Source organism: Balaenoptera borealis (genome assembly GCF_965194805.1).
Source record: "Balaenoptera borealis genome assembly, chromosome: 2".
NCBI lineage: Eukaryota > Metazoa > Chordata > Mammalia > Artiodactyla > Balaenopteridae > Balaenoptera > Balaenoptera borealis.
In genome coordinates this window covers 6,102,895-6,126,377 of record NC_138867.1, presented here as the reverse complement: position 1 = coordinate 6,126,377, position 23,483 = coordinate 6,102,895, and the positions used below count along the sequence as shown (strand labels likewise).

The 23,483-nt window shown below is 49.4% G+C and overlaps 1 protein-coding gene and 1 long non-coding RNA gene across 3 annotated transcripts in view; one reads left to right on the top strand and one right to left on the bottom strand.

Moving 5' to 3' along the window:
• Positions 1 to 10,112, bottom strand: part of TENT4A (terminal nucleotidyltransferase 4A) — a 50,319-nt gene extending 40,207 nt beyond the window's left edge. Inside the window, exon 1 of one of the 2 annotated variants that reach the window (XM_082380483.1) lies at positions 2,863 to 10,112. In XM_082380483.1, coding sequence (XP_082236609.1) covers positions 2,863 to 3,575 — 713 coding nt within the window. In that variant the 5' untranslated portion in view covers positions 3,576 to 10,112. The remainder of the gene's footprint in view (positions 1 to 2,862) is intronic. The other variant, XM_082380482.1, reaches the window with a different exon arrangement.
• On the top strand, positions 2,867 to 11,311 carry LOC309623537. Its single transcript, XR_014241397.1, has 2 exons — positions 2,867 to 2,975; positions 10,286 to 11,311. It is a non-coding gene; the product is annotated as an uncharacterized lncRNA (long non-coding RNA).
• The last annotated feature ends 12,172 nt before the right edge of the window (positions 11,312 to 23,483 follow it).

The following is a 23,483-nucleotide window of genomic DNA, read 5'->3' as shown; positions in this document are numbered from 1 at the left end:
AGCTATTTCTCGATACCAAAAAGTTAGTTGGAGAAGCCCGGCGGGCCCCGTGGAAATGTCTGCTCACGAAGGACGCCTCCCTCCGGTGCACTCTTCCTCCGCTCCGCCCTTCTAGGTGGGCAGTCCGCTAGGATTCAGAGCAGCGAAGCAAGCGCAGGGTACTCACCCTTCCAGGCACGTGACAGGCAGTCCCAGCAGGCTGCTCCTCGAGGCAGGGACGGCAGAGAGTGGACAGGCCCAGGGCCACCCATAGAGGCGGGCAAGGAAGGGCGGCCAACAAAGCCCGCCTATTTAGGTGGGCCGAAACACAGAACTCCTGGCCGCTTCGGAGCCCACTCTTCAGCCCTACACGACTTGGAGCCGACTTCTAACAGGCTGGTAGGGGTGGAAGCGGGGGACCCTGACAGAGAGGGAGTGGAGACCCCAGGCAGGGCCCAGAGGGACAGCACCCGGGAAACAGGCCGGGTATCAGGCTTTGCCTCTAACCTAACGGGGGCGAGGGAGGTGCCCGGGGGTGGGACCTGACCCAAGCTGCTGCCAGAGGAGAGCAGCTCACTGGCCACGCCGGGAATAGTCCAAGGGGGGCAAGAATGCGTGATGACCACCTCGGGGTTCGTGAGCAACCTCACTAGAGACGACAGCCGGCCACGTGACGGTGAGGAGGACAGGCAGAGAGAGACTGAACAGGCAGGGCTCATGGGCCCTAGGTGCGGGCACCCCGGACTCAGGTTTCCAAGTCAGGATCTTGACGCTGTCTCCCCCATGCCGACCCCTCCCCCAGATCCCAGGGCAGCACCTGGCAGGTGGTAGGCTCATTTATTAAGGAAAGCGATAGCAACCTATGTACTGAGGCTTACTAGAAACTATGGATGAGGAAACAGCTTCCAGAGCCTGAGCAGTTTCAACAAGGGCATCACACTGGCACTGCTACCACCTCATGAGAGGAAGAAGCGGGACTCCAGACAGTCTGGGCCCAAAAATGCTCTACAAGCAAAGACCACGTGCCTTCTGTTTTCCAAGTGCTAAAACACAGAGTCAATTCCAGTTACAAGACAGGCTGGAAACCTACAGGTCCCCCGAAGAACTTTTACGTTTAACGCCATACATCAAGAAACTGTGTCCGGGACTTCCCTGGTGGCGCAGTGGTTAAGAATCCGCCTGCCAATGCAGAGGACATGGGTTCGAGCCCTGGTTGGGGAAGATCCCACATGCCGCGGAGCAACTAAGCCCGTGCGCCACCAACTACTGAGCCTGCGCTCTAGAGCCCGCGAGTCACAACTACTGCGCCCGCATGCTGCAACTACTGAAGCCCATGCGTCTAGAGCCCATGCTCCGCAACAAGAGAAGCCACGGCAATGAGAAGCCCGTGCACCGCAATGAAGAGTAGCCCCCGCTCGCCGCAACTAGAGAAAGCCTGTGTGCAGCAACGAAGACCCAACGCAGCCCAAAAAATAAATAAATGAAAGGAAGAAAGGAAGAAACTGTCCCCACCACCTCTTCTTAGAAAGTTCTACAAGTAAGAACTGGAGAAAGAGAGGGAAGAGGAGTCTGGGCTCCTCCTTGGGGCTGAGTGCATGCTCAAGGCTTCAAGGAACTTAAGAAAGTAATGCTTCCAACCCACACCAGGTGAGACGAGTTGCAGAACGCAGCTGTTACTGGGTATCATACACTCTCTAAAGTAGTATCAACTTAAGTGTTTTACAACACACTTCAAACCAGAATAAATAGACCTATGAAGAGAAAAAGTTACTTGAAGAGATAATTTCAATACCTAGCAATTGAGGGATTTCTAAGTTTCTAATGTTTTCCAACCCTAACACCCAGGAAAATCATTAGGTGCCCTTTAAGTCAGCATGAGATTGTACAAGGAGAGTTTATGATTTAAGTCCTGAAATACCAACATAAAACCTACATACAGATATCTTGTTTCCAGGTGCTCAGAAAAGCACAGGAAGGTAAGAGGGCTGGGTAAGTAGCGCTCACACCTGAGCAGCGTCACCTGGGACTGCTCCAACACAACACACACCCACCTTTTTTACCAGTCTTTGCGTCTGTAATTGCACTAGCCCTAAAAGGAACTTCTAATCCCCTTTAGGCTGATGTGGAAATACATAAAACAGAAGTGACGCTTTCCAGAGAATAAGTATTTGCTACAAACCTTACTTTCTTTGAATGCAACTAACTTGTTTTAAAAAAAAAAAAACTGCAGATAATGCTATTTGTCACTTTTGGCACAAAATTAAACCGTAACATTGAAACCCCCTCCCGAAAATGTCATTTCTAAATTCGCTGTTGGTTAAATTGTATCGCTACCAAAAATCTAATCCTCTTTCAAATGGATTTCCGCTGAGAAACAAAGTTACATTTAACCAATATTTACCTGCCAGGTAATTCAAATTCCTGGCAATACTATAATCCTCTGCAAGGTAACATAAAACTCCACACCTATTTGCACCCGACTTTGACAAAAGGTCCCTAACCTGTCGGGGTGGGGTGGGAGGAGATGGAGAGAAAGTTAGGCGACCTCCTTTCCAGTTTCGCCAGGGAGAAAATGAAAACATCCGCACAAATCGGTCTCAACGGTCCCTTTCCTGCACTGATAGTGCAAGAATCCGGACATTTCACTCGTTTGTTAAGAGTCTAAAATGGAAGTAACAACAACCTCCCAGGGAGTCGGACGATGGCCTCCAACATCCATCCTCCAAATAAGACGGGAGCCTGGATGGGGACCTCCGAGCTCCCGCGGCGCTGCCCGGGGAGCCCCGCGGCGGGGTGGCGCGCCCGGCCGGGCCGGGATCCCCACGGGAGGGCGCCAGCCCCCGCCCCCCTCCCCGGTCCCCGCGCCTCGCCATGCGCACTCACCCTTGGATACCCGGGCTGTAAGCGCGGCTCTTCCACGGCGTGCCGGGCCGCGGCGCCTGGGGCCCGGGGCCGCCCCCTCCGCTCAGCGCGGCCGCGCGGCTGCCAGACAGCAGGTAGTTGAGGCCATAAGTGCTGGCCTTGTTCTCGCGTTTCCGGCGGCCCGGGTGGAACTGGTGCTGCAGCGGGGAGCCGGCGGGCGCGGGGCCGCGCGGCCCGGGGTGCCCGTTGGCCGCGCCGGGGCCGCTCGAAGGACCGTCGGCGAAGTGGAAGAAGGCGCCGCCGCGGCCTCCTCCCGCCCGGCCGAGCGAGGCGCTGCTGGAGGACGACGAGGAGCAGCCGGGGCTCTCCGTGCCCGACTCGGCGTTGGACGAGGACGACGACGACGACGACAGAGACGGCGACTTGTGCAGGCGCCGGGCGCCCTCAGCCGCGGGCCCGAGCGCCGTCAGCAGCGCGGGGGGCAGCGCGGCGGGGCCCGGCGCGGGCGGCGGGGGCGACGCGGCGGGCAACGCGGGCCCCGCCAGGCCGCCGTCACCCAGCCCGGCCGTCCCCGCCGCGGCTGCCGTGTCCAGTGCGGGCGAGTTGAGGCAGAAGTAGGACGCGAAGCCCGAGCCGCCGCGGCCCACGCCCTGCGAGGTCTCCCAGATCTGCATCCACAGGGCATTGGCCGGCCCCTTCTGCTCGGGCTGGATCCAGGCCACGCGCGGATCCATCCACGCGCCGCCCCGCGGGCCCGCGCGCCCGTCCGCCCCGGCCCCGCCCCCGCCGCGCCCCGAGCCCCGGCCGCGCCGCGCACGGACGGACGGACGGGCCGCGCGCAGCCGGGCGGACGGACGGGCGGGCGGGCCTGTGCCGCGGCTCAGGCCGGCTCGCGGCGGCGGCTCCCGTCGGGGTCCCGGCTCGCGGCCGCCTGGCGGGGCCCGGGCAGGCCGCGGCGGGCTGCTCAGGCCTGTCGGGCTCCCTTCACGCGGCGCGGGGCGGGCGCGGGGGCCGCGGCGGCGGCGGCGTTCCACTCGGGCCGGCGGGAGAGGCCATCGGAGGGGGCGGGAGGCAGGGCCGAGGGGGCGGGCCCAGGCGCCGCGCAGCCCGGGACCCGCGGGAGGGCCGCCGCCGTGCGCCGGACCCTCGGTCACGCTCGCGCCGCGCTCCTGCAGCGGCAGCGGCGGCGGCGGCGGCGAAAAGACACTCTCGGCGGCGACAGGGCGCGGGGGAAGGAGGGGGCGCCGCCGCCTCCGCTCCAATGAGGGGCGGGGAGGGAGCCGGGTGGGGAGTGGTGGGGAGGAAGCGCGGCCTCCCTTGCCGGGGCCGGGACGCCAGTGCGCACGCGCGGCCGATTTCAAATCCTCACTAGACACCGCCGCCTTGGTTACCGCGCCTGCGTACTGGGGTTCTCCTCGGCGAGGCCCTGGGGGGGCAAGGGGGCACCGCGTCGGAAGGATACGCGACAGGGAGGGGCTGGAGGGGGGCGGCGACGGCGGCGGTTTCGTGGGCCTTTCTAGACCAAACTGGGCTGCGGTGGGGCACGGAGAAGCCGCGAGGCGGCGCGCCGCCCTCGGCGCGGCCGACAGCCCCACCTCTCTCCGTCGCGCGCAGGCTGAGGCGTGGAGACATGCGCGCTGGCCCTGGAGTACCGGCAGCCGCCTAGCCGCGCCGCGCGTGCGCAGGGACGCAAGGCCGGCGCTGCCGGTGGACGTTTCCGCGACCCCGTGCGGGGTCCTCGCCCTCAGCCGGCCGACCCTCCAGACCTGCGTAGGGAACTGACGGGTCCCACTGCGGTCCCGTCGCTGCTCCAGGGAAAGCACAAAGATGCCCCGAGCCCCCTCCCGTCCATCAGGGTCCTGCGTGCCGCCGGTCACGCTGCGGTCCCTGTGTCGGCGCCCTCACAAGTGCTCGCCGGGCGTCCTCCCGGAGGAGCAGGTCTCACACCCTGCGGCCCGGCCGGCACCGGCCGCTGAGCGGCTGCCAGGAGCGGGGCCCAGGGGCGCCCTGGCAGAACCCTAATCTGCCCGTTTCCTCACAGGCTATTTTAGTTTCTTTTAAAAATGATTTTCTATGCAGAAACGGGTGTTAAAACGTTCAGCTTAGCTCACTGGAGCGATTTCCCGAGGCAAGCTTGGCAGTGCTGCCCATCAGAGAAACAGCCCGTGTACCTGGGTGTCGGGCGCGTGGCCTTGGCTGTTCGAGCTGGCACAGGGTTGGCAGGATGCATTGGAGAACTGCCCAGCTGTCTGCTCTTTTGAGTTCCCCGTGTCCAGAGGATGCTCTGAGCCGGGTCTGACAATAGTATTGTTTGGAATGCAAAGCTAACCACGCAGTCTGTGAGATCCAAAGCAAGCCTGCCGGTGCCATGGGAGCCCAGACTGCCTGCCGGACCCCGCGGCACCCCCCTCCCCACCCCACTCCCCGCGTCCTGGCCTGAGTCCGGGGAATGCGTTCCCGGGCCAGGCGACTTCACGGCACCGAGCCAGGACCCTGAGGCTGTGTGCCTCACTCCCACAGCGCCTGGGCGCCATTCCTGTTAAATGTGTGGGAACAAGGCGTATTTCAAATGGTCTGTTCCTCGTCTGTGTCAGAGATGAGTAGACGTTACTAAGTGCTTGACGCCTCAAACCTTGTACCGACATGAGAAGTCCGTGTATTGCATACTAAGGTTTTTTGCCAGATGATGTTACTTGATAAAAGTGGCTATTTCGGTTCAGACTTTTTCAGTACCTGTGTATTGTACATGTGGAAATTATGATCAAGGATTAGAACATGTCCAGTTAAATAAACTCCAGAAAATCGTACACAAGCAAGTCAGTCACTATTCTGGAACTGCTTGCTTCCAGTGACTCAGGCCAAAATCATTGGAGTCATCCCAGCCTCCTCTCTCTCCATAACCAATACGCCCTCTTGGCTTCACCTTCGGAAACAGCCAAAGCCCTACAGCTACCCTCAGTCCACCCTACCCACTACCTACACCCCCCTTCAAGCCACCAATATTTTTAGCCTATTTTAAACAGTGCCTTCTAGCTGGTTTCCCCCATTCCATTCTTACCCCTTTGGCATTGTCTCCCTACAGCCACTTGAGTGATCCTTTAAAAAAAGAATGTGGACTTAAAAAAAAAAAAAAGATCATGCCACTTTTCTGCTCAAAACCCTCTGGTGGCTTTCTTTCTCGCTCAACCTTACTATGATCTACAAGTCCCTGCATTGTCTGGTGCCCTATCCTAGCCTGATCAAGTCACAAGCCAGTGGGCACACTCCTACCTCAGGGCCTTTGCACTTGCTGTTACATCTGCCTGGGATGCTCTTCTCCGAGATGTCCCTCCCCACTCTCAGGTCTTAGTGAGGACTTCCAAGTGGCTCTGTTTAAACTACAAAGCTAGCCTTCAACACTCCCTACTACCCTACCCTGCTTTATTTTTCTTAGCATTTATCTCCGTTAGTTTCCTAGGGCCACATAACAAAATACCACAAACCAGATGTCTTAAAACAACAGAAATTTATTCTCTCACAATCCTGGAGGCTAAAAGTCTGAAATCAAGGTGTTTCCAGGACCGTGCTTTCTCTGAGGGCTCTGTGGGAGAACCTTACTCTTAACTTCTGGTGCTGCCAGCAATTCTTGGTGTTCCTCGGCTTGTAGGTACATCACTCCAATCTCTGCCTCCATTGGTGCATGGAGTTTTCCCTGTGTGTGTGTCTCTTCTCTTCTTATAAAGATACCATTTACATTGGGTTGGGACTCATGCTGTTGACCTCATCTTAACTTGACTACATCTGCAAAGACCCTATTTCCAAATATGGTTACATTCTACTGGTACCCAGGGTTAGAGCTTGAACGTATCTCTTTTTTGGGGGGGGGTGGGGGCGGACACAATTCAACCCACTATACCATCTAATATATACATTGTTTACCTTGTTTGTCATCTGTGTCCCCTCACCTCGTTGGAATATAAGCTCCACAACGAGAAGAATTTTTATCTGTCCTTTTCCCTACTGGGTGCCAACTCAAGGACGGTGTCTGGCACATGACAGGTCCTCAGTGAACACTGGTGGGGTGACCAATGGTCGCCTAACCGACCCAATGGGAATGAAAGCAGGAAGTTGCCGTGCCGAGCTTCCAGGATCTATTACACGGGTTGTCGTTGTTTACTTGTTTTCAACATTTCAAGCTCCCCCCCATGACCTCCCACTCTGTCTTTGCCGTTTGCCTCTAGCTAATCCCCCTTAGTCTGATTCATCAGCCACCAGTCAACTTCTTGTAATTATATTCAGATTTTGATAAGTATGCATTTGATCAGAAATCTTTTATGTAAATTAGAAGCAGTATATTTCTTTATGTAAATCAAGAAACAACACTGAGGGCAAAATGCAGTCTCTGCGACTCTGGGCAGGGGAGGTCTTTCTCTTTGCTTATCAATTTTCACAGTAAGCCCAACATTTACCCTTTTTGACCAAAACCCACTCTTCTCTCTCTCTCCTGATATTAAAGGAGAGGTGATATTTGAGATTACATTATGGTTTTAGTGTTCTCACGAACAAATGGTTTCCAAAGTATGTTTCATGAGCTTTCTGTACCAGAATCAGACATGCTGGTTAAAATGCAGGGATCTGGGGCTCATCCAATCTACTGAAACTTTCTAGAAGTGAGACCCAGGAATCAGTATTTTAAGTAAATTCCCTGGACAATTTTTTCTTTTAATTTTATTTATTTATTTATTTTTACTTATGGCTGTGTTGGGTCTTCGTTTCTGTGCGAGGGCTTTCTCCAGTTGCGGCAAGCGGGGGCCATTCTTCATCACGGTGCGCGGGCCTCTCACTATCGCGGTCTCTCTTGTTGCGGAGCTCAGGCTCCAGACGCGCAGGCTCAGTAATTGTGGCTCACGGGCCTAGTTGCTCTGTGGCATGTGGGATCTTCCCAGACCAGGGCTCGAACCCGTGTCCCCTGCATTGGCAGGCAGATTCTCAACCGCTGCGCCGCCAGGGAAGCCCCTGGACAATTCTTAAGCACAGTAAAGTTTGAAAACCTCTGCCTAATCCAAGATTTCCAAACTCAATTGCTCACAGGAACTGACTAGGTAATATAAGTAACTGACAAAAAAATCAGTGTGTGTGTGCGCGTGCGCACGTGTGCGTGTGTGTATTAGTCAGCTACTGCTGAGTAACAAACCACCCCCAAACTCAGTAGCTTAAAATAAGTGTTTGGTATTGCTCACAAGTCTGTGGATCAACTGAGTGGTTCTGCTGGTCTGGGTCAGATACAGCTGAAACTGGCTTAAGTTTACTTAGATGCTTCAGTCAGCTAGAGGGTACACCGAAGGCTGGCTGATCTAGAGTAGCCACACTCACAGGGCTGGCAGTTGGCTGGCTAGCAATTGGCACACCAGGGTTGACTAGCCCGTGTGTCTCTCATTACCCCTCAGGTTGGCCCCAGCTCATTCTCAGGGTGGCTGAATAGGCTTTCAAGAAAGCAAGCAGGCATGCATGAGGCCAGACTGGCATGCCTCCACTTCCTCCCAATCTATGAGCCCAATCAGGTGACCAGGCCTTGGCAAGATTTAAGGGGTGGGGAAGTAGCCTTCACCCCTTGATAGAAGAGCTGAAGTCACATTTCAGGGGTCATGCTATGAAGGGAATAATTAGGGCCACAGTGTGACATGAATGAGGAATGGTGGGAACGAGGGACCCTGGAGAGCACCTGCCTGCCGTAAAGGACCACAGATGCTGCTCTCCAGCTGGCAGGAATGCAGGACTCACCCAAGGTACCAGAGATGGCCTTTCTCACAGGAAACTGGAAATGCAGAAATGAGCCTGAAATGTCCTGTTTTGAAATGTCAACCTGTAGACAGGTGCTGCTGGTTACCCACTCAAGTCGTTTGGCCCTGCTGCCCCCCTCTGTTGTAGCAGGCAGAGCCCCCTTTCTGCCCAGGTGTCAGCATGGCCAGGTACACAGGAAGGGCCCACCTTCCTTGGATCAGAGGCTGAATCATGCCGCATCTACGTCCCTCCTGGGGGTCTCATTCTCCCTGCCAGCACCAATATAAGCACGGCACACGACTCTGTCCTAGAGGACAAGACCTGCAGGAAAGGCTGCCGGACACCCCTGGGAAAGTCTTCAAGGTGAACATAAAAGAGACATCCAAGAGGAAACTCCCCTCTTCACCGCTGGACACAGTTATATAGGGTGCCTGGCACTGCTGCAGCCACGCTGAGGCCAGAAAAGAGAGGGGACCGGTGCTCTGGGGGCCGAGCAGAATGATGGAAAGAAGATGCCCTTGGTTGCCTCACTGAGCAACAGAATCAGCCACAGCACCGCCTCCCTCTGCAGACCCCTTGGCATCTGAGGTGATGACCACCCTCTCTAGTTGAGGCATTTTCTGGACGGGTCACACTTTGCTGCAGAAATCACCTTGATACAGCAATTTAATTCAGAAAATGCTACCATACAGTGAGAGCCAGACTAGAATAGTCAGTGGGTTACATGTAGCTTACGGGTAATCTCTGGTCCCTGGCAGGCAAATAATATGATGGAGAAAAAAGAGATGAGAGAAAGCGAGAGAGCGATCCACCTGTGCTGTGCCCTAGTGATTCTGTGTTCATGATCAGAGGTTTCCTTCAAAGAGCTATATTCCTGCAAAGGTGGGTGCTGGACTTTTTGAAAGTTGCAAGCACTGGGGCCACTCCTTAAAGGAAATCTAGAATATATATATGTATAACGGAATCACTTTGCTGTACAGCAGAAACTAACACAACATTGGAAGTCAACTATGCTTCAACAATTTTTTTCTAAAAACAGAAATCTTGGAAGTGAGCATTTCGGTATAATGAATGACCTTCCTCTTATCATGAATTATGGAAATTTTCAAATTTATACAACAGTAGGAGAGAATCTATATAATGAACCCCTGTATACCCATTACCCGGATCCAGTAATTATCAACTTGTGGTCAACTGTGTTCACTCATATCCTCACCCACTTTCTTCCCTTCCAAATACGTTGAAGCAAATCCCAGCTAATATATCATTTCATCCATAATATTTCAGTAGGTATTTCTAAGTTATAAGCACACTTGCTTTAGAACAAAACTATGATATTATCCCATCAAGGTAGTAATAATAATGTCTTGATATCATCAAACGTCTGATCCATAATCTAATGAATATCTTTGATTATCTTACAAAAATTTTAATAGGTTGTTTTTTCCCCAAAGTTCTATATATTGCAATGGTTGATTTGTATCTTCCCAGGTTTTTAATCTATGATTTCTCCCTCAACTTTTTCTCTTTTCTCCTGCAAGGGTTGAGGGGGTTACAGTCTGTTGTTGAAGAATTTGGTTCCTTTGTCCCACGGTCTGGATCTTGCAGTTATATCTCCCTGTGGTAAACATCTAACGTGTTCCCTGTCATCTCTCTTTTCTGCAAATTGGTCTGTTGGATCTAGAGTCTTGATCACATTCGGCTTCGGTCTTTTTTGGCAAGCGTGTCAACGGCGGAGGTGGATCTGTGTCCCTCAAGCGCCTTTGATGAGCATCGCCTAAGACCCTCCGTCCATTATTCCACCAGGGCGGGGTCACCACATTTCAAAGGCACAGCCGTCCCAAGACGCCCCTTCCCACCTGAGACGCAGAAGATGCCATGCAGATCGTCCGGTCTAACTCCTCACAACCCCGAATGAGGACTCTGAGGCTTTCCTGAAACCCAGACTTCTAATATTCTGGCCCAATTGGGTCGACTGGAGTGGGGGGCTCAGCTAAGCAAGTCCCATCAGTTAGACCCCATACGAATTAACTTCAATATGTCACACAAATATGACATAACGGAATACGGAAGGAGTATTCCTGTGTAAGGCATATGTAACAGAATTTGAGAAATGGTCTGTAGGGAATCTATAAACAGGGAGCCCCATAATCATGCTTTGACTCTCTCTTGTCCCAGGATGGACACCTTGACCCTGGTGGACACACGTGGTCCTTCACCATGAGCTTTGAGGGGGGCAGGGAGATTTTCAAAAAGCTCCACCTAAAAAGCCTAAGGTAACCATGTGACGAGATGGATATGTCAGCTTGGCTGTAGTAATTATTTTACTGTGTACAGGTGTATCCAGTCACCACGCTGTATACCTTAAATATGCACAATTTTTCCTTAGAAGTAAAATAAACAAAGAAATGAGGTTGAATTTTTAAAACTTTATACGTAAGTTCAAGCATATTGAAAAAATTTTGATTTTGAGAAAACAGAAAATGTATGTTTAAAATGCTTCAAAATTAACACTAAATAAATGTATAATTGACAATATTAGAAGTGTGTGAGCATAAAAAATGGTAAGCCTCAGTTTTCTGCAAAATCATTTTATGTGGAAAATCTAACATCCTCACAATGTAAGATAAATGAAGTGTATTCCATGAATGTTGTTCTCCACCATTTTAAAGTCTCTATGATAAATAATAAAAAATAGATCAGTGGTAAATATTTGGAGCCAATTTTTTTTAAAGGCTCCACCTAGAACGTGAAAGAAACCAGCTTCATCTTCCCTAGAACAACAGCTGACCTTCTCCTCTCCTTCCCTTGTCTTCAAACAAGGGCCCTGGAATTAAATCTCCCAATGTGATTTTTAAGTTGGTTTTTCCATCCGTGTCTTAGTGTATTCATTGAGAATAGTCTCATCTAAATGGATAAAGATGATGTGGTACATATAGACAATGGAATACTACTTAGCCATAAAAAAAGAACAAAATAATGCCATTTGCAGCAACATGGATGGACCTAGAGATTATCATACTAAGTGAAATAAGCCAGACAAAGAAAGACAAATATCATGGGATATCACTTATATGTGGAACCTAAAATATGACACAAATGAACTTATCTATGAAACAGAAACAAACTCACAGGCATAGGGAACAGACTTGTGGTTGCCAATGGTGGGGGGAGGGATGGAGTGGGAGTTTGGGGTCAGCAGATGCAAACTATTATGTATACAATGGATGGACAACAAGGTCTTACTGTAGAGCACAGGGAACTATATTCAATATCCTGTGATAAACCATAATGGAAAAAAATATGAAAAAGAATGTGTGTGTATGTATATATATAAAAAACTGAGTCACTTTGCTGTACAGCAGAAATTAACACAACACTGTGCATCAACTATACTTCAATAAAATAAAATTTAAAAAAAATTTTTTAAAGAATAGTTTCATTTAAAGCAGCGGAAAACTTCACTAACAGTGGCTGTATTTGTTTCCTGGGTCTGCCTGTAACAAATCACCACAAACATGGAAGTTTAAAACAAGTGTAATCCACTCCCTCATAGTTGAGGAGGCCAGAGGCCCAAAAATCAAGGTGTCGGCAGGGCCGCGCTCCCTGCTTTCTCTAGCTCCTGTGGCTCCTGGTGTCCCGTGGCTTGTGGCTGCGTTGTTTCCTCCTCTGCCTCTGTCTTTCCACGTAGCCCTCTTCCTGTGAGTCTCCCTGTGCCCTCTCCTCTTCTTATAAGGACACCAGTCACTGGATTTAGGGCCCACGCTAAATTCAGCATCATTTCATCTCAAGATCCTTAACTAATTACATCTGCAAAGACCCTATTTCCAAATGAGGTCATATTCTGAGAATCTAGGTGGACATTAATTTGGGGGTCGGGGGAAAGATACTATTCAACCCACTGCAGGGGCTTACACAAAAGCCAAGAGTTCTTTTTCTCCCATAACTAAGAGTCAGGAGAAAAAGCACCCCTGGCAGGGTGGTCCAGCATCCGAGGATGTCCGAGCTGACCTGCCCGTGGTTCCCCTGGCCTTTGCTCCAGGGCTGCCCCAGGCCCACTCGTCATGTCCACAGTCAAGGATGGAGGGAGGTGAGGCAGGGAGGTGTCTCCTGCTTGCGGCCCTTTTTTATCAGAAAAGCAGAAATTTCTAAAAAGAAACTAGATTTCGCCTTATATCTCGTTGACTAGAACCAATTATAAGGCCACCCCTAACTGCAAGAAAGGCTGGGAAATTATATTGAGACACAGAATGATCAAGAAAGGCCTAGACCAATCGTGAGACATTGCTGGTGCTGAGCGTATGGCCATGTTGACAAAGACCAGGGTCTGTTAGCTCAGAAGAAGCAGGCAGTGGGTACTGTGTAAGCCCAGTGTCTGCCAGCCCAGTCTCTTCTGAATTTGGTCCCTTGAGAGCTTGTTTTGATAAAATCCAGGTTCAGGTCGACATTGACCAGGGTGACCCCACCGAGATAACGTGCCCTCTGGTTTCTTGTCAGGATCAGCGGATGGTCCCTTCTCCCGCCTGACTCAGAGGCAGGGCTTCTCAAGTGGGGCGGATTTTGCCTCCCAGGAGACATCTGGCAACGTCTGCAGGCACTTGTGATTGTCAGGTCTCAGGGGTAGCTGCTGAGCCTCTGCTGTGTGTCAGGCACAAAGATGACCAACCCAGTCTCTGAACCACACGCTCTGGGTGGAGAAAACACAGTGATGTGCATGGCGTGCTGGTTGTTGAGGGGGATACAGAAAAAGGGAGCCTGGAGGGGGTGTTGCTAGACGATCCTGCGGGATGCAGAGAAGTAAGCCAGCAGAGGGAGGTAGAGGCAGGCAGATGAAGGATGTTCCAGGCCTGGGGAGAGAAACAGCCCTGAGGACAGACACGCCTGCCCTCCCTGCATCTGGGCCCAGGGGACGGCCACAGAAATCTAACACGAGGCTGGCGCTGCAGACCAAGGCCAGGCCTGGGAAGACCATATTCCACGCTGCAGCACTTTGGAGGCTATCGGAGTCCCCATGGAAAGATTTGCACTGAGGAGTGACAGGGTCTGAGCTGTGTTTTAAGAGGCTCACTCTGCCTTAGGAGATGGAATTGTGATGCACGAGGGACAGAGGTTAGGAGAACATGGCCTGGGGAGAGAACTAGAAAGTCAGTAATGGGCACAGTATTAGGTTTGCAAAGGAATATTTAGGAGAAGATAAACTAGTTCGGGTCAGTAGCTGTAGATGGTGTAAGAAACACCCTCAGATCGCAGCGGCAGGACGTAGTGAGTTTCTCTCTCATTCACATCCCCATCCAGCTGGGCCCGATGGGGCCTGGGTGTCGGGAGGGAAGGGACTTCACGGGGTCCCTCAAGGATGCAGGCTGTCTAATTCAGGAGTCCAGCGGTTCCCTGGGGCCTGGCAGGCTCCGCTGGTTCTCGGCAGAGGGCCGGCAGGAGAGGGAAGGAGCAGGATGGCGGGTCCTGCAGGAGGTTTGGGGCCAGGCCTGGGGTGGCCGACGCATCTTTGGCCCACATCCCGGTGGCCAGAACTCAGGCTCATGGACCCACCTAATCGGAGGGGGTCTAGAAAGTGTAGTCGAGCCGAGAGCCCCAAACAGAAAGGAAACGGGTCTGGTAAACACACGGCACTGACTCTGCCATAGAATATGTTTTGGAGGTAAAACCCTCGGCCCTGTAATTGATTCCACCTGGAGGAAGGGAAGGGGGAGGAGCCGGAGAGCTGCCAGGTTTCCAGCGAGGAGCCTGAGGACAGACCCGCTGACGGAGAACGCGGGAGCCCGGCCTTAACGACGAGTCTGACCGGGGCTGTCCTAAAAGCACCGCAGAGCACTTAACAGGCACCACCTGTTTTACTGTGTGTGTGTGCCCTGCACCCCATTATGGGAGAAATGTAGATATAAATGCATGTAAGTCTACGATGTAAAAGACAGCCTGCACGTGAAACAGGAAAATTCTCGTTTTCCAGTTCTCATTCTTACCTAGTAGAGGCCCCTTGGCTTTCTTGTTTCTCCCACTCCCTGGAGAAGCCTTTCCAACCAGAAGCACCTACTGAGTGTTTACTTTACACACCAGAGTCTCAGACACTTCCTGCAGCGGAAGTCGCCGGGGGCTCTGTCCCCGCCGCTGACAGAGGCCACTGGCAGCCAGGTCCAGACGTTACTGCCACAGCCCCTGGCGTTCGTAAGCTCTATACAGGGAGGCAGTCATAGGTAAGTAAACCCAGACGCTCTGTCTCACGGAGTTTGCTGAAACTTCCCTGTGCTTTAGGACTGTAACGGGGCATACGGTGCATTCTTAAACCCAGATCTGTTTCTCTGGTTAAGAACAGGGGCTGTGGAGGCAGCTCACGTTGCAAACACTCTGCCATTTCCTGACGGTGAGGCCTTGGGCAAGCTGATTAACCTTGGTGGCCCTGATTTCCTCATCTGCAGAATGGGGACAATAGTTGTAACCTATGCGTAGGATTGTGTGCAGATTAAAAGAGTCATACATGTGAAGTGCTTACCGGAGTGACTGGCACAGAGCACATGTCCTACATGCGTGTTCGCAATGTTATTTCGCGGAGATTCTTAAAGAAGCTAGAACTTTCCTGGCATCCTTAGTTTCCTAGTTATCTCCTCCTCTAACTGAGGGGAAGGTGCAGTCAAAGGCCATGCTCCCTGCTTTCGGCTCTTGGTCAGGATCCAACTTCCCTGGTGATGGAAGAGAATAGTTTATTGCCCTGCAGGTCTGAAGAACTAATTCATTTTTCTATTTCTCTTCAGTCCCAGACAAACCCTCTGGATGTCTGTTTTGTTCTATTGTGCAAACCAGGACTTGGGCGGGTAGACTGGAAGCACCTCTGTTTCCAATCATTGCTAAACCATCACTTGAGTCAAGATCTTCTGTATATGACGTTTAATAACCAGACACAAGAGGGGCCTCAAGACCCACAGACACGTGTCCTTCCTCACAGGCCAGGGCGAGAGGATTCTGAGCCGAGCGATGGAGACGGCGCCTACACCCCCAGCAGGTCGCCCCGTGTGCTCTGCGAAGGGTAACCGAGCGGAGGGAGGAATCCAGGCAGGGAACCAGTCTGGGGCCACGGCAGTTCCACGGAAGAGATACGGGCGCTGGTCCCAGCATGTTGGGGGCTGACGGGGACCAGGGGGCAGGTCCAGCACGGAGTCTGAAGGTAGAATTATTAGGATTGACTGAGGAGTGAGGCAGAGGGAAGAGTAAAGGGTCCACCCGGGTTGGTGGCCCGAGCAACTGAGAGCCTTCCTTTCCCAGATGGAGACACAGGGAAAGCAAGAAGCATCCCTTTTGGAAACGTTAGGTTTGAGATGTCCCTGCCTGACATCCTCGGGGGATACCCAGGAGGCGGTTGGCCACATAAGTGCTGTGTTTGGAAGAGAAGCTGGTCTGAAGAGGCGTGTCTGGGAGGGAACCCTTCACTGCTGGCCTGTAGTGCCGATGGGTGAGCTCAGCCCGGTGGGCGTGGGTGACAGGGCCGCCGAGCCGGGGTGGGACCAGCCTGATGGCGCAGGGCAAGGCGGCTCGTCGCCGTGCGAATTCGCTGCATGGCATTTTAAACCTGTTCAAATTTCTGAGTAGATTTAAGATGTGTGTTGTCATTTTTCAAGGCCCTATTCAATAAAATATTTCAGCAATTACTACATACACTCGGGTAACTGGCTTAGGTCCACCGAGGCCTAAAAATAGCATGTTTACAGACCTGCGGGTTCTTTTCTCCTGACTGTGAGGCCTCGCAGGCCCAGCCAAGCAGCCCTGGAGGTGGAAGGCAGAGCTGGGCCTGGAGACTTGTCGGCAGAGGCGTTTCTAGTGAATTCCATGCTGCCAGAAGGGCGGATGCAGGCAGTGCCTGGGATCTCCTAGTCCACCAACCCGCTGTTTGTTGAGAAAGCGTTCTCATCCTAATGTCGCCTTCCTTCTGAACTTGAGCCATGACAGGACCATGGCTAGAGCCCCCCATCACGAAGGGCCACAGCCCTTCATGAAAGAAAAATGGTAGGTGGATGGTCACAGGACACAGGACGGTCACCTTCTCTGAAGCACAGGGCACCCTCCTCCCCGAAAATGCGGAAGCAATCAAAGGAATCCATTTCTGAAGTTTCAAACCAGTACACGATGCCACAGTGCTTTCTTAACAGACCACAAGTTGTGAAAAAGGCATGGGTTTCACCACCAGCAAAGAAATGATGAGAAGTACCGTGGTTTAAAAAATGTGTAGGACAGGATGCTAATCACTGCCGTTTTCCGTTTATTAATTCTCTTGAATTGGAGGAGTGTTTAATTTTAGCCATGAGGTGCCTTAGTGCAGCTCAGAGAGAACATGGTCTTTCTATGGGAAGTATTTTGGGGCCGGACTCCTGCTCTGGACTTACAGTTGCATTTCAAGAGTTTGGGATTTGAAGGGAGTGGGCAGGGTGAGCAAATACCCCTACACAAGGGGGCTGGAAGGAGGGTGCTCCAGCCTGGGGGGCTCTGCGTGATGCATGTGCCTGTCCTGGCACAGACACTTTGAAAGAGGACCGTGCCCTAAGGTAGAGATGGGCCGGCAGCGCCGGAGGTCACTTTAGCCGTTCTGGAGGGGAGGGTGTGGGCATCGAGTTGCAAAGAACACGCTGGCCTGACACACGCTTCCTTTGGCCTACAGTATGTTGTTTAACGTTTTAAAATATAAATCGCGGGAGTTCCCTGTTGGTCCAGTGGTCAGGACTCAGAGCTCTCACTGCCGGATCCCTGGTCGGGGAACTAAGATCCCGGAAGCCGAGCAGCGTGGCCATAAAATGCCATAAAATGAAATAAAAGAAAAGAAAGCTCACTTGATTAGTCAGCTCTGCTCGTTTATGCTGCAGTAACACCCCCCAGCCCCCATCTCAGCGGCCTCTAGGAATAACACGGCACACGTCGGCAGCCCCTCCCGGCGCTGTTCCACATCATACTTTCTTCGTTCGGGGACCCTGGCCGGAGGATCAGTCCCCAACTCACACGGCGAGGGAAAAGGAAGACATAGCCAAGCCACACCTTGGCTCTCAGGGTTCTGCTGGAATGTGGCAATGCCACATCAAGTCACACCCCGCTGGCTGAAGCCACGCCCGAGGGAGAGGATGGAATGCATGATCCTCTGACAGAGGACAGAGAACAATCAGGGATAAAGAAGATCCAATACCACCTCTGGACAAAGGATGCCACCTTGCACGTGCCACATCTCACCAGAGGTCCACCCCACTCAGAGACAATGCTTCTGTGGTCCAAGGTGGCGCTGGGGTTTGCAGACTCTGGGCTAATAAATGCAGGGCTGTTTATTGCCTCAGTTTGGCTAGTTTAAAAACAGCCATTAACAAGTCCATTTCTTTTTATCTTAAAAATATTTAAGACTAGTGGATGTTCTGACCTCAAGATGTTTGGAAACGAGAAAGAAACCATTTCAACTGTCAAAGCTTTGCTTTGTCTTTGTGGCCGTGTCTTTCTCGGTTCTTCTGTAGATAAATTCATCCACTTGTGCATTCATTATGCAATGACTGAACAGACCTATCTGGAGTCCTTTTGCCCCCATGTGATGGGTACAGGATGGACAGCAGAGAATAACTCAAGGATCATCTTCCCATCAGAAAGTCAGAATGAGGACTCGGGGTCAAACACCTTCCTCAGCCCCGGGGAAGGTCCCACCCCCACCCCCACCCTTGAGCAAAAGGCAAATGCTTGGGAGCAGGAGCTAAAAGTTCTGGGTAGAAAATCTCAGTGTGACCAACCATGTGCGCAGGGGATGGGCCACGAGACATCTCAGAGTGAGGTGACCTTGGTGACGTCCCCTTCTGCTGCCCCGGCTGGGGACAGGGAGAGTGCCAACCTGCACACCCTTTGGCACAGCTCAGCGGGGTGTCCCATACACAGTTGTCAACTGAATAAAGGAACCGACGTTCAAGATCCTCCCAACCGGACCTCAATCTCCAGACCAGCCTTGCCTCCAACCATTCCGCCACTTGCTGGTGCCCAGGGTCTCAGAGTTTTTTGCTCACAGCCCCTGAGCTGAGCGAGCCGCAGTCTTTCTTGTCTCTGACCTGCGTTCAGGGTGCACCAATTTTCTGGAAGTTTCTCTCAACCTCATCTTTGCCTCTCCCGGTACAACTCAAACCTCCCAGACCCAGGTCCAGCCAAAACCTTTGCAAGGCTTTCCTGGCCACATTAACCTAAAGTGATGGAATTAGGAAGTGGAGATTTACAGTCATTCTGAACGTTACCGTAGTGATTTTGAAAAGGAGTGATGGGCTTCTCCCACTGCCTGGAATTTGGTAACTGTGGGATCCCTTGATTTTTCACCCTTTTACTCGGTGTCCCAGGTGGACCATAGGCTTCATCACAGCAGGAGTCTTACCTCCTGATCATCTGAACCCTGCACCGGCCCCAGTCCCTCAGCTGGCCGGCAGGAGGCGCTCAATCCACGCAGGTGTGACGTGTTTCCAGCTGCCTTTCTGCTCCTTTGTAATTCACGGGACAGGCACGGGTCCTTCTGACACTGCCTGGGATAACCCAGTATCACAGGGGAGGAAATGTCCTTAACCGCAATTGGGTAGAGATCTTTTAAAAGAACTACAAAAGTTTCAAATTAACAGAAGACAGACACCGTTCATCTCCAAGTGCTCCAGGCAGCAAAAGGGGGAATCTGAGGACAGAAACACACTTGAATCTGTAAGTATTTAAGGAGTAACCACCCCACATCAGGGTGCCAGGCTCTGAGCTGCCCACTATCCAGAAGACCTCAACTTAGTGGACAAGAGAGAAGTTTTTCCACACTGGTTTGAAAACATAAGCTCTTATTGAGCAAAAATCAAAAGATTGAAACGGGTCGCTTGTAGGATTCAGTGAACTCAACGCAATTGCTGACACGGATTATCTGGGTGCTAAAATTTCAAAAAGTTGTCTCAGAGTAAAAGGAGATACTCAATTTATTTTGTTTTCATCCTTAGCTCAATCAAATAATATTTCTAAAATTCACTTCCAGAAGCCAGACAAAGATAAATATATGATATCACTTATATGAGGAATCTCATAAAAAAAAAAAAAACAAAAAAAAACCCCAAAAAAGATACAAATGAACTTATTTCCAAAGCAGGAAGAGACACACAGACATAGAAAACAAATTTATGGTTACCGAAGGGCAAAGGGGGGTGGGGGAGGGATAAATTAGGAGGTTGGGATTAACAGATACACACTATTATATATAAAATAGATAACCAACAAGGACCTACTGTATAGCACAGGGAACTATACTTAATATTTGAACAAGAAAGAAACCATTTCAACTGTCAAAGCTTTGCTTTGTCTTTGTGGCCGTGTCTTTCTCGGCCACAAAGGGAAAAGAATCTGAAAAAGAATATATATGTATAACTGAATCATTGTGCTGTACACCTGAAACTAACACGATATTGTAAAGCAACTATACAACAATAAAATTTTTTTTAAAAATTCACTTCCCATCCTTTTGAAACAGAATATGTGCTTTATAATGAAACACTACATTTTATCATAAAGTTAGCAAGTGATCTTGGCTAAGTTTTTTCCCAAAGAAGCTGGCTCTTTTTCAGGACAATGCACTCAGCATGTTTTAGAGACACAAACCAGAGTATGTGTCTTCCACTAGGCACACAGCTATTGGAGGGAGATGGGAGAAACTTTCACCTCGTTTCTTTACCACTAATTTCTAAGAATGAGTTTGTGAAAATTTAAAGTGTCAGAGAAAATATATGCACGAATCCTGTAATTAGGGCATTACTTAATAAAAACCTGTCTAGTAACAGACAGGTGAATGCATTTCATGTCTAAACAATAAAATGACAAATCAGTTTTTTTTCCGGGGGAGTTAGAAAGTTTTATTCCAAAAGCATCTTGTTTGCAACATGTCTAAAGCAAAACAAACATGCTGTGGAGACAAAGACATTTCCGGAATTCAAAAATTTTAAATTGCTGTGAAGAATTATTGCCAACACTGGCACATTACTTAGAGCTGCTAGTTAAAATTTTTGAAAGCTAAACATGTTTAAATCCAAATTGTGACCCCTTAGGACCCAGTCTCCTGACGTCTAAAATGTGACGTATAATTTCATGGGAGAAAAAATACTTATGGTAAAGTTAAGCCCAATACTGAAAAATATCTTCTACATTTGTGAATTTTTTATGAGAAAATAATTCAAGAGAAGAACATGTATACTGTTTTCAACTGGTGGATCATGAAAATAAAACATGGATTCAATGGGTTAGTATAATATTTTGGGAATAATGATCAACCACAGTGAAGGGATGAACTATTCATAGAATACTTTTTCTGACTGTGAGTCACACTTAGAATTTCTTCACCCATTCAAATACATATATTTATTTCCACCATATATGTATGCATTTATATTATGCATACACAATGGAAATAAATATGTGCATTTATATTTCACATTTAAAACTTTAATGCATTTGAACTGATTTGTGTGTAAACTGTGAGATAGGAAATCTGATTTAGTTTTTCCAAATAATTAGTCATTCAATCCAATATTTCTCTGACTACTGTGATTGTGACATACTACATTTTTACAAACGCTTGAGTATGTTTCTAAAGTTTCTTTCTGTATTGATAATTAGTCCGTCCATTCTTCAACCAGAAAAATACCATTTTAATTATTAGATTGTACATTGGTATGTCTAATGTCTGGTAAGGGGAGCAGTTCCTCTCCAAAATTTTATGTTACTTTACAAGAAACAAATTATCTTGTATCTTTCAGTAAAGGTATTGTTCCAGGTAAATCTTAGAATAATTTTGTCAAGGTCAAAAAAAGACCCAATAGAGTTCTATAAATTCAAATGTATTAAATTATATTACATTTTTAGATCCTATAAATTAATTCTATTACATTGTATTAAATATATATAAGAATTAATGTAAGTCTTCCCACCCCGAAGAATGTTATGTCTCTTCACTTATTCAAGAATTTTATATCTTGGGACTTCCCTGGCGGTCCAGTGGTTAAGACTCCATGTTTCCAATGTTCCAACACAGGAGGTGCAGGTTCTATCCCTGGTTGGGGAACTAAGATCCCGCATGACGTGAGGTGGGCCAAAAAAAAAAAAAGAATTTTATGTCTTGAAGTAAAGTGCTAGTAGTGACTTGACAGGGACTCTGCACATTCTGTTTATTGCTAGTATCTTTATTTTTTTAATTGAAAATATGTAGATGATTTTTTAACTTTACTGCTGTTGCTGCTATGTCAGAAAGATATTGATCTCTGTGTATTGGATTGCTAACCAACCACTCAGTTTGAGTTTGTCATTAATTAAAATAGTTTTAATAAGTTGATTCCCTTGGGCTTTTCAGGCAGACAGTCAAATTGCCTGTAAAAAGAGATAACATTGTCTCCTACTTTGCAATATGCAGCTTCGTGTTTTTTTCATCTTATTTCATTGTCTAAAACTTTCAAATCAATGATTAACCATAACAGTGATTGTAGGCATTTTTCTTGTTCTTGATTTTAAAGGGAGTGCCCATATTTTTTCACTGCTAAATAAATTTACCTGCTTATTTCCAATAGGTTGTTAGATTTTTAAGAAAATGACATTCTATTTCTAGTTCTAGAAGCTTTTTTTTTAAATTCAGAAGTGAATATTATTAAACACCTTTTTTATATTTATCAAAAAATCATAAAGCCTTTCTACTTTGACCTATTTATTCATTCAAGAATTATAGAACAAGGACTTCCCTGGTGGTGCAGTGGTTAAGAATCTACCTGCCAGTGCAGGGGAGAGGGGTTCAAGCCCTGGTCCGGGAAGATCCCACATGCCATGGAGTAACTAAGCCCGTGGGCCACAACTACTGAGCCTGCATGCTGCAACTACTGAAGCTCACACACCTAGAGCCCATGCTCTGCAACAAGAGAAGCCACTGCAACGAGAGGTCCGTGCACCACAACGAAGAGTAGCTCCCGCTTGCCACAACTAGAGAAAGCCCGTGCACAGCAACGAAGACCCAACGCAGACAAAGAAAAAAAAAAAAAGAATTGTAGAACAACTTAATTTATGTTAAATCATTCTTACATTCCAGCAATAAAATATACTTAGACATGGTAGATTATTACTGGAATAGACCACTAGACAATAGACATTAATATTTTATTAAAGTTTTTGCATCTGTGAGACTCATATGTAGTTTAAATAGTGACATTCGTTCCTTAAGGATTTCATGACAACGATTTGTAAAATTATCTTGTGACAGCAATGTTATTGAAGACAGATTTTTGATAACTTTTAAAATTTCAAGAGTTCTTTCCTGGCTTTCTATTTCTTATCGAATCCATTTGAGTTATCTGCATCTTTCTAGCAAAACATCAGTTTTCACACTTGTATAGCATAAAGTTGTGTTTCTATCAATTTCTGTTTTGTAGTTCTAAATAGTTGTTGCCTTTTTTAAGCTCTGTTGTTTGGTCACTGAAGAGTCATTAAAGTTATATATTTGTTCTGAACTGTATAATCTGACAATGTAAAATGACACCCCTGTGCTCCATTCAATCCTCTTCTTCTCGCTGGTGAGTCAGCATTCTATCAGGATAACAGAGCCACTGTGAGCGTTATGAGAATGAGGGACTTATTTTAGGACCCAGGGCTGACAGGTGTGGGAGAGGCTCGGGCAGTGAAGGTCTGTGAAGGGGGAGGGAGGATCTGAGAAGCCGTCACTCACCAGCTCATCTGAAGCTGGTGGACATACGGGGGCTTGCAGGTCTCGCTTCCAAAGTGAAACCACAAAGGGCGAGCCCTTGGTGAGGGCCAGGGATACTTCTGCCTCAAGGGAGGCGCTGCCTCTGGGTCCAGCCATCTGTGCAGGTCTACAACCAACTGCC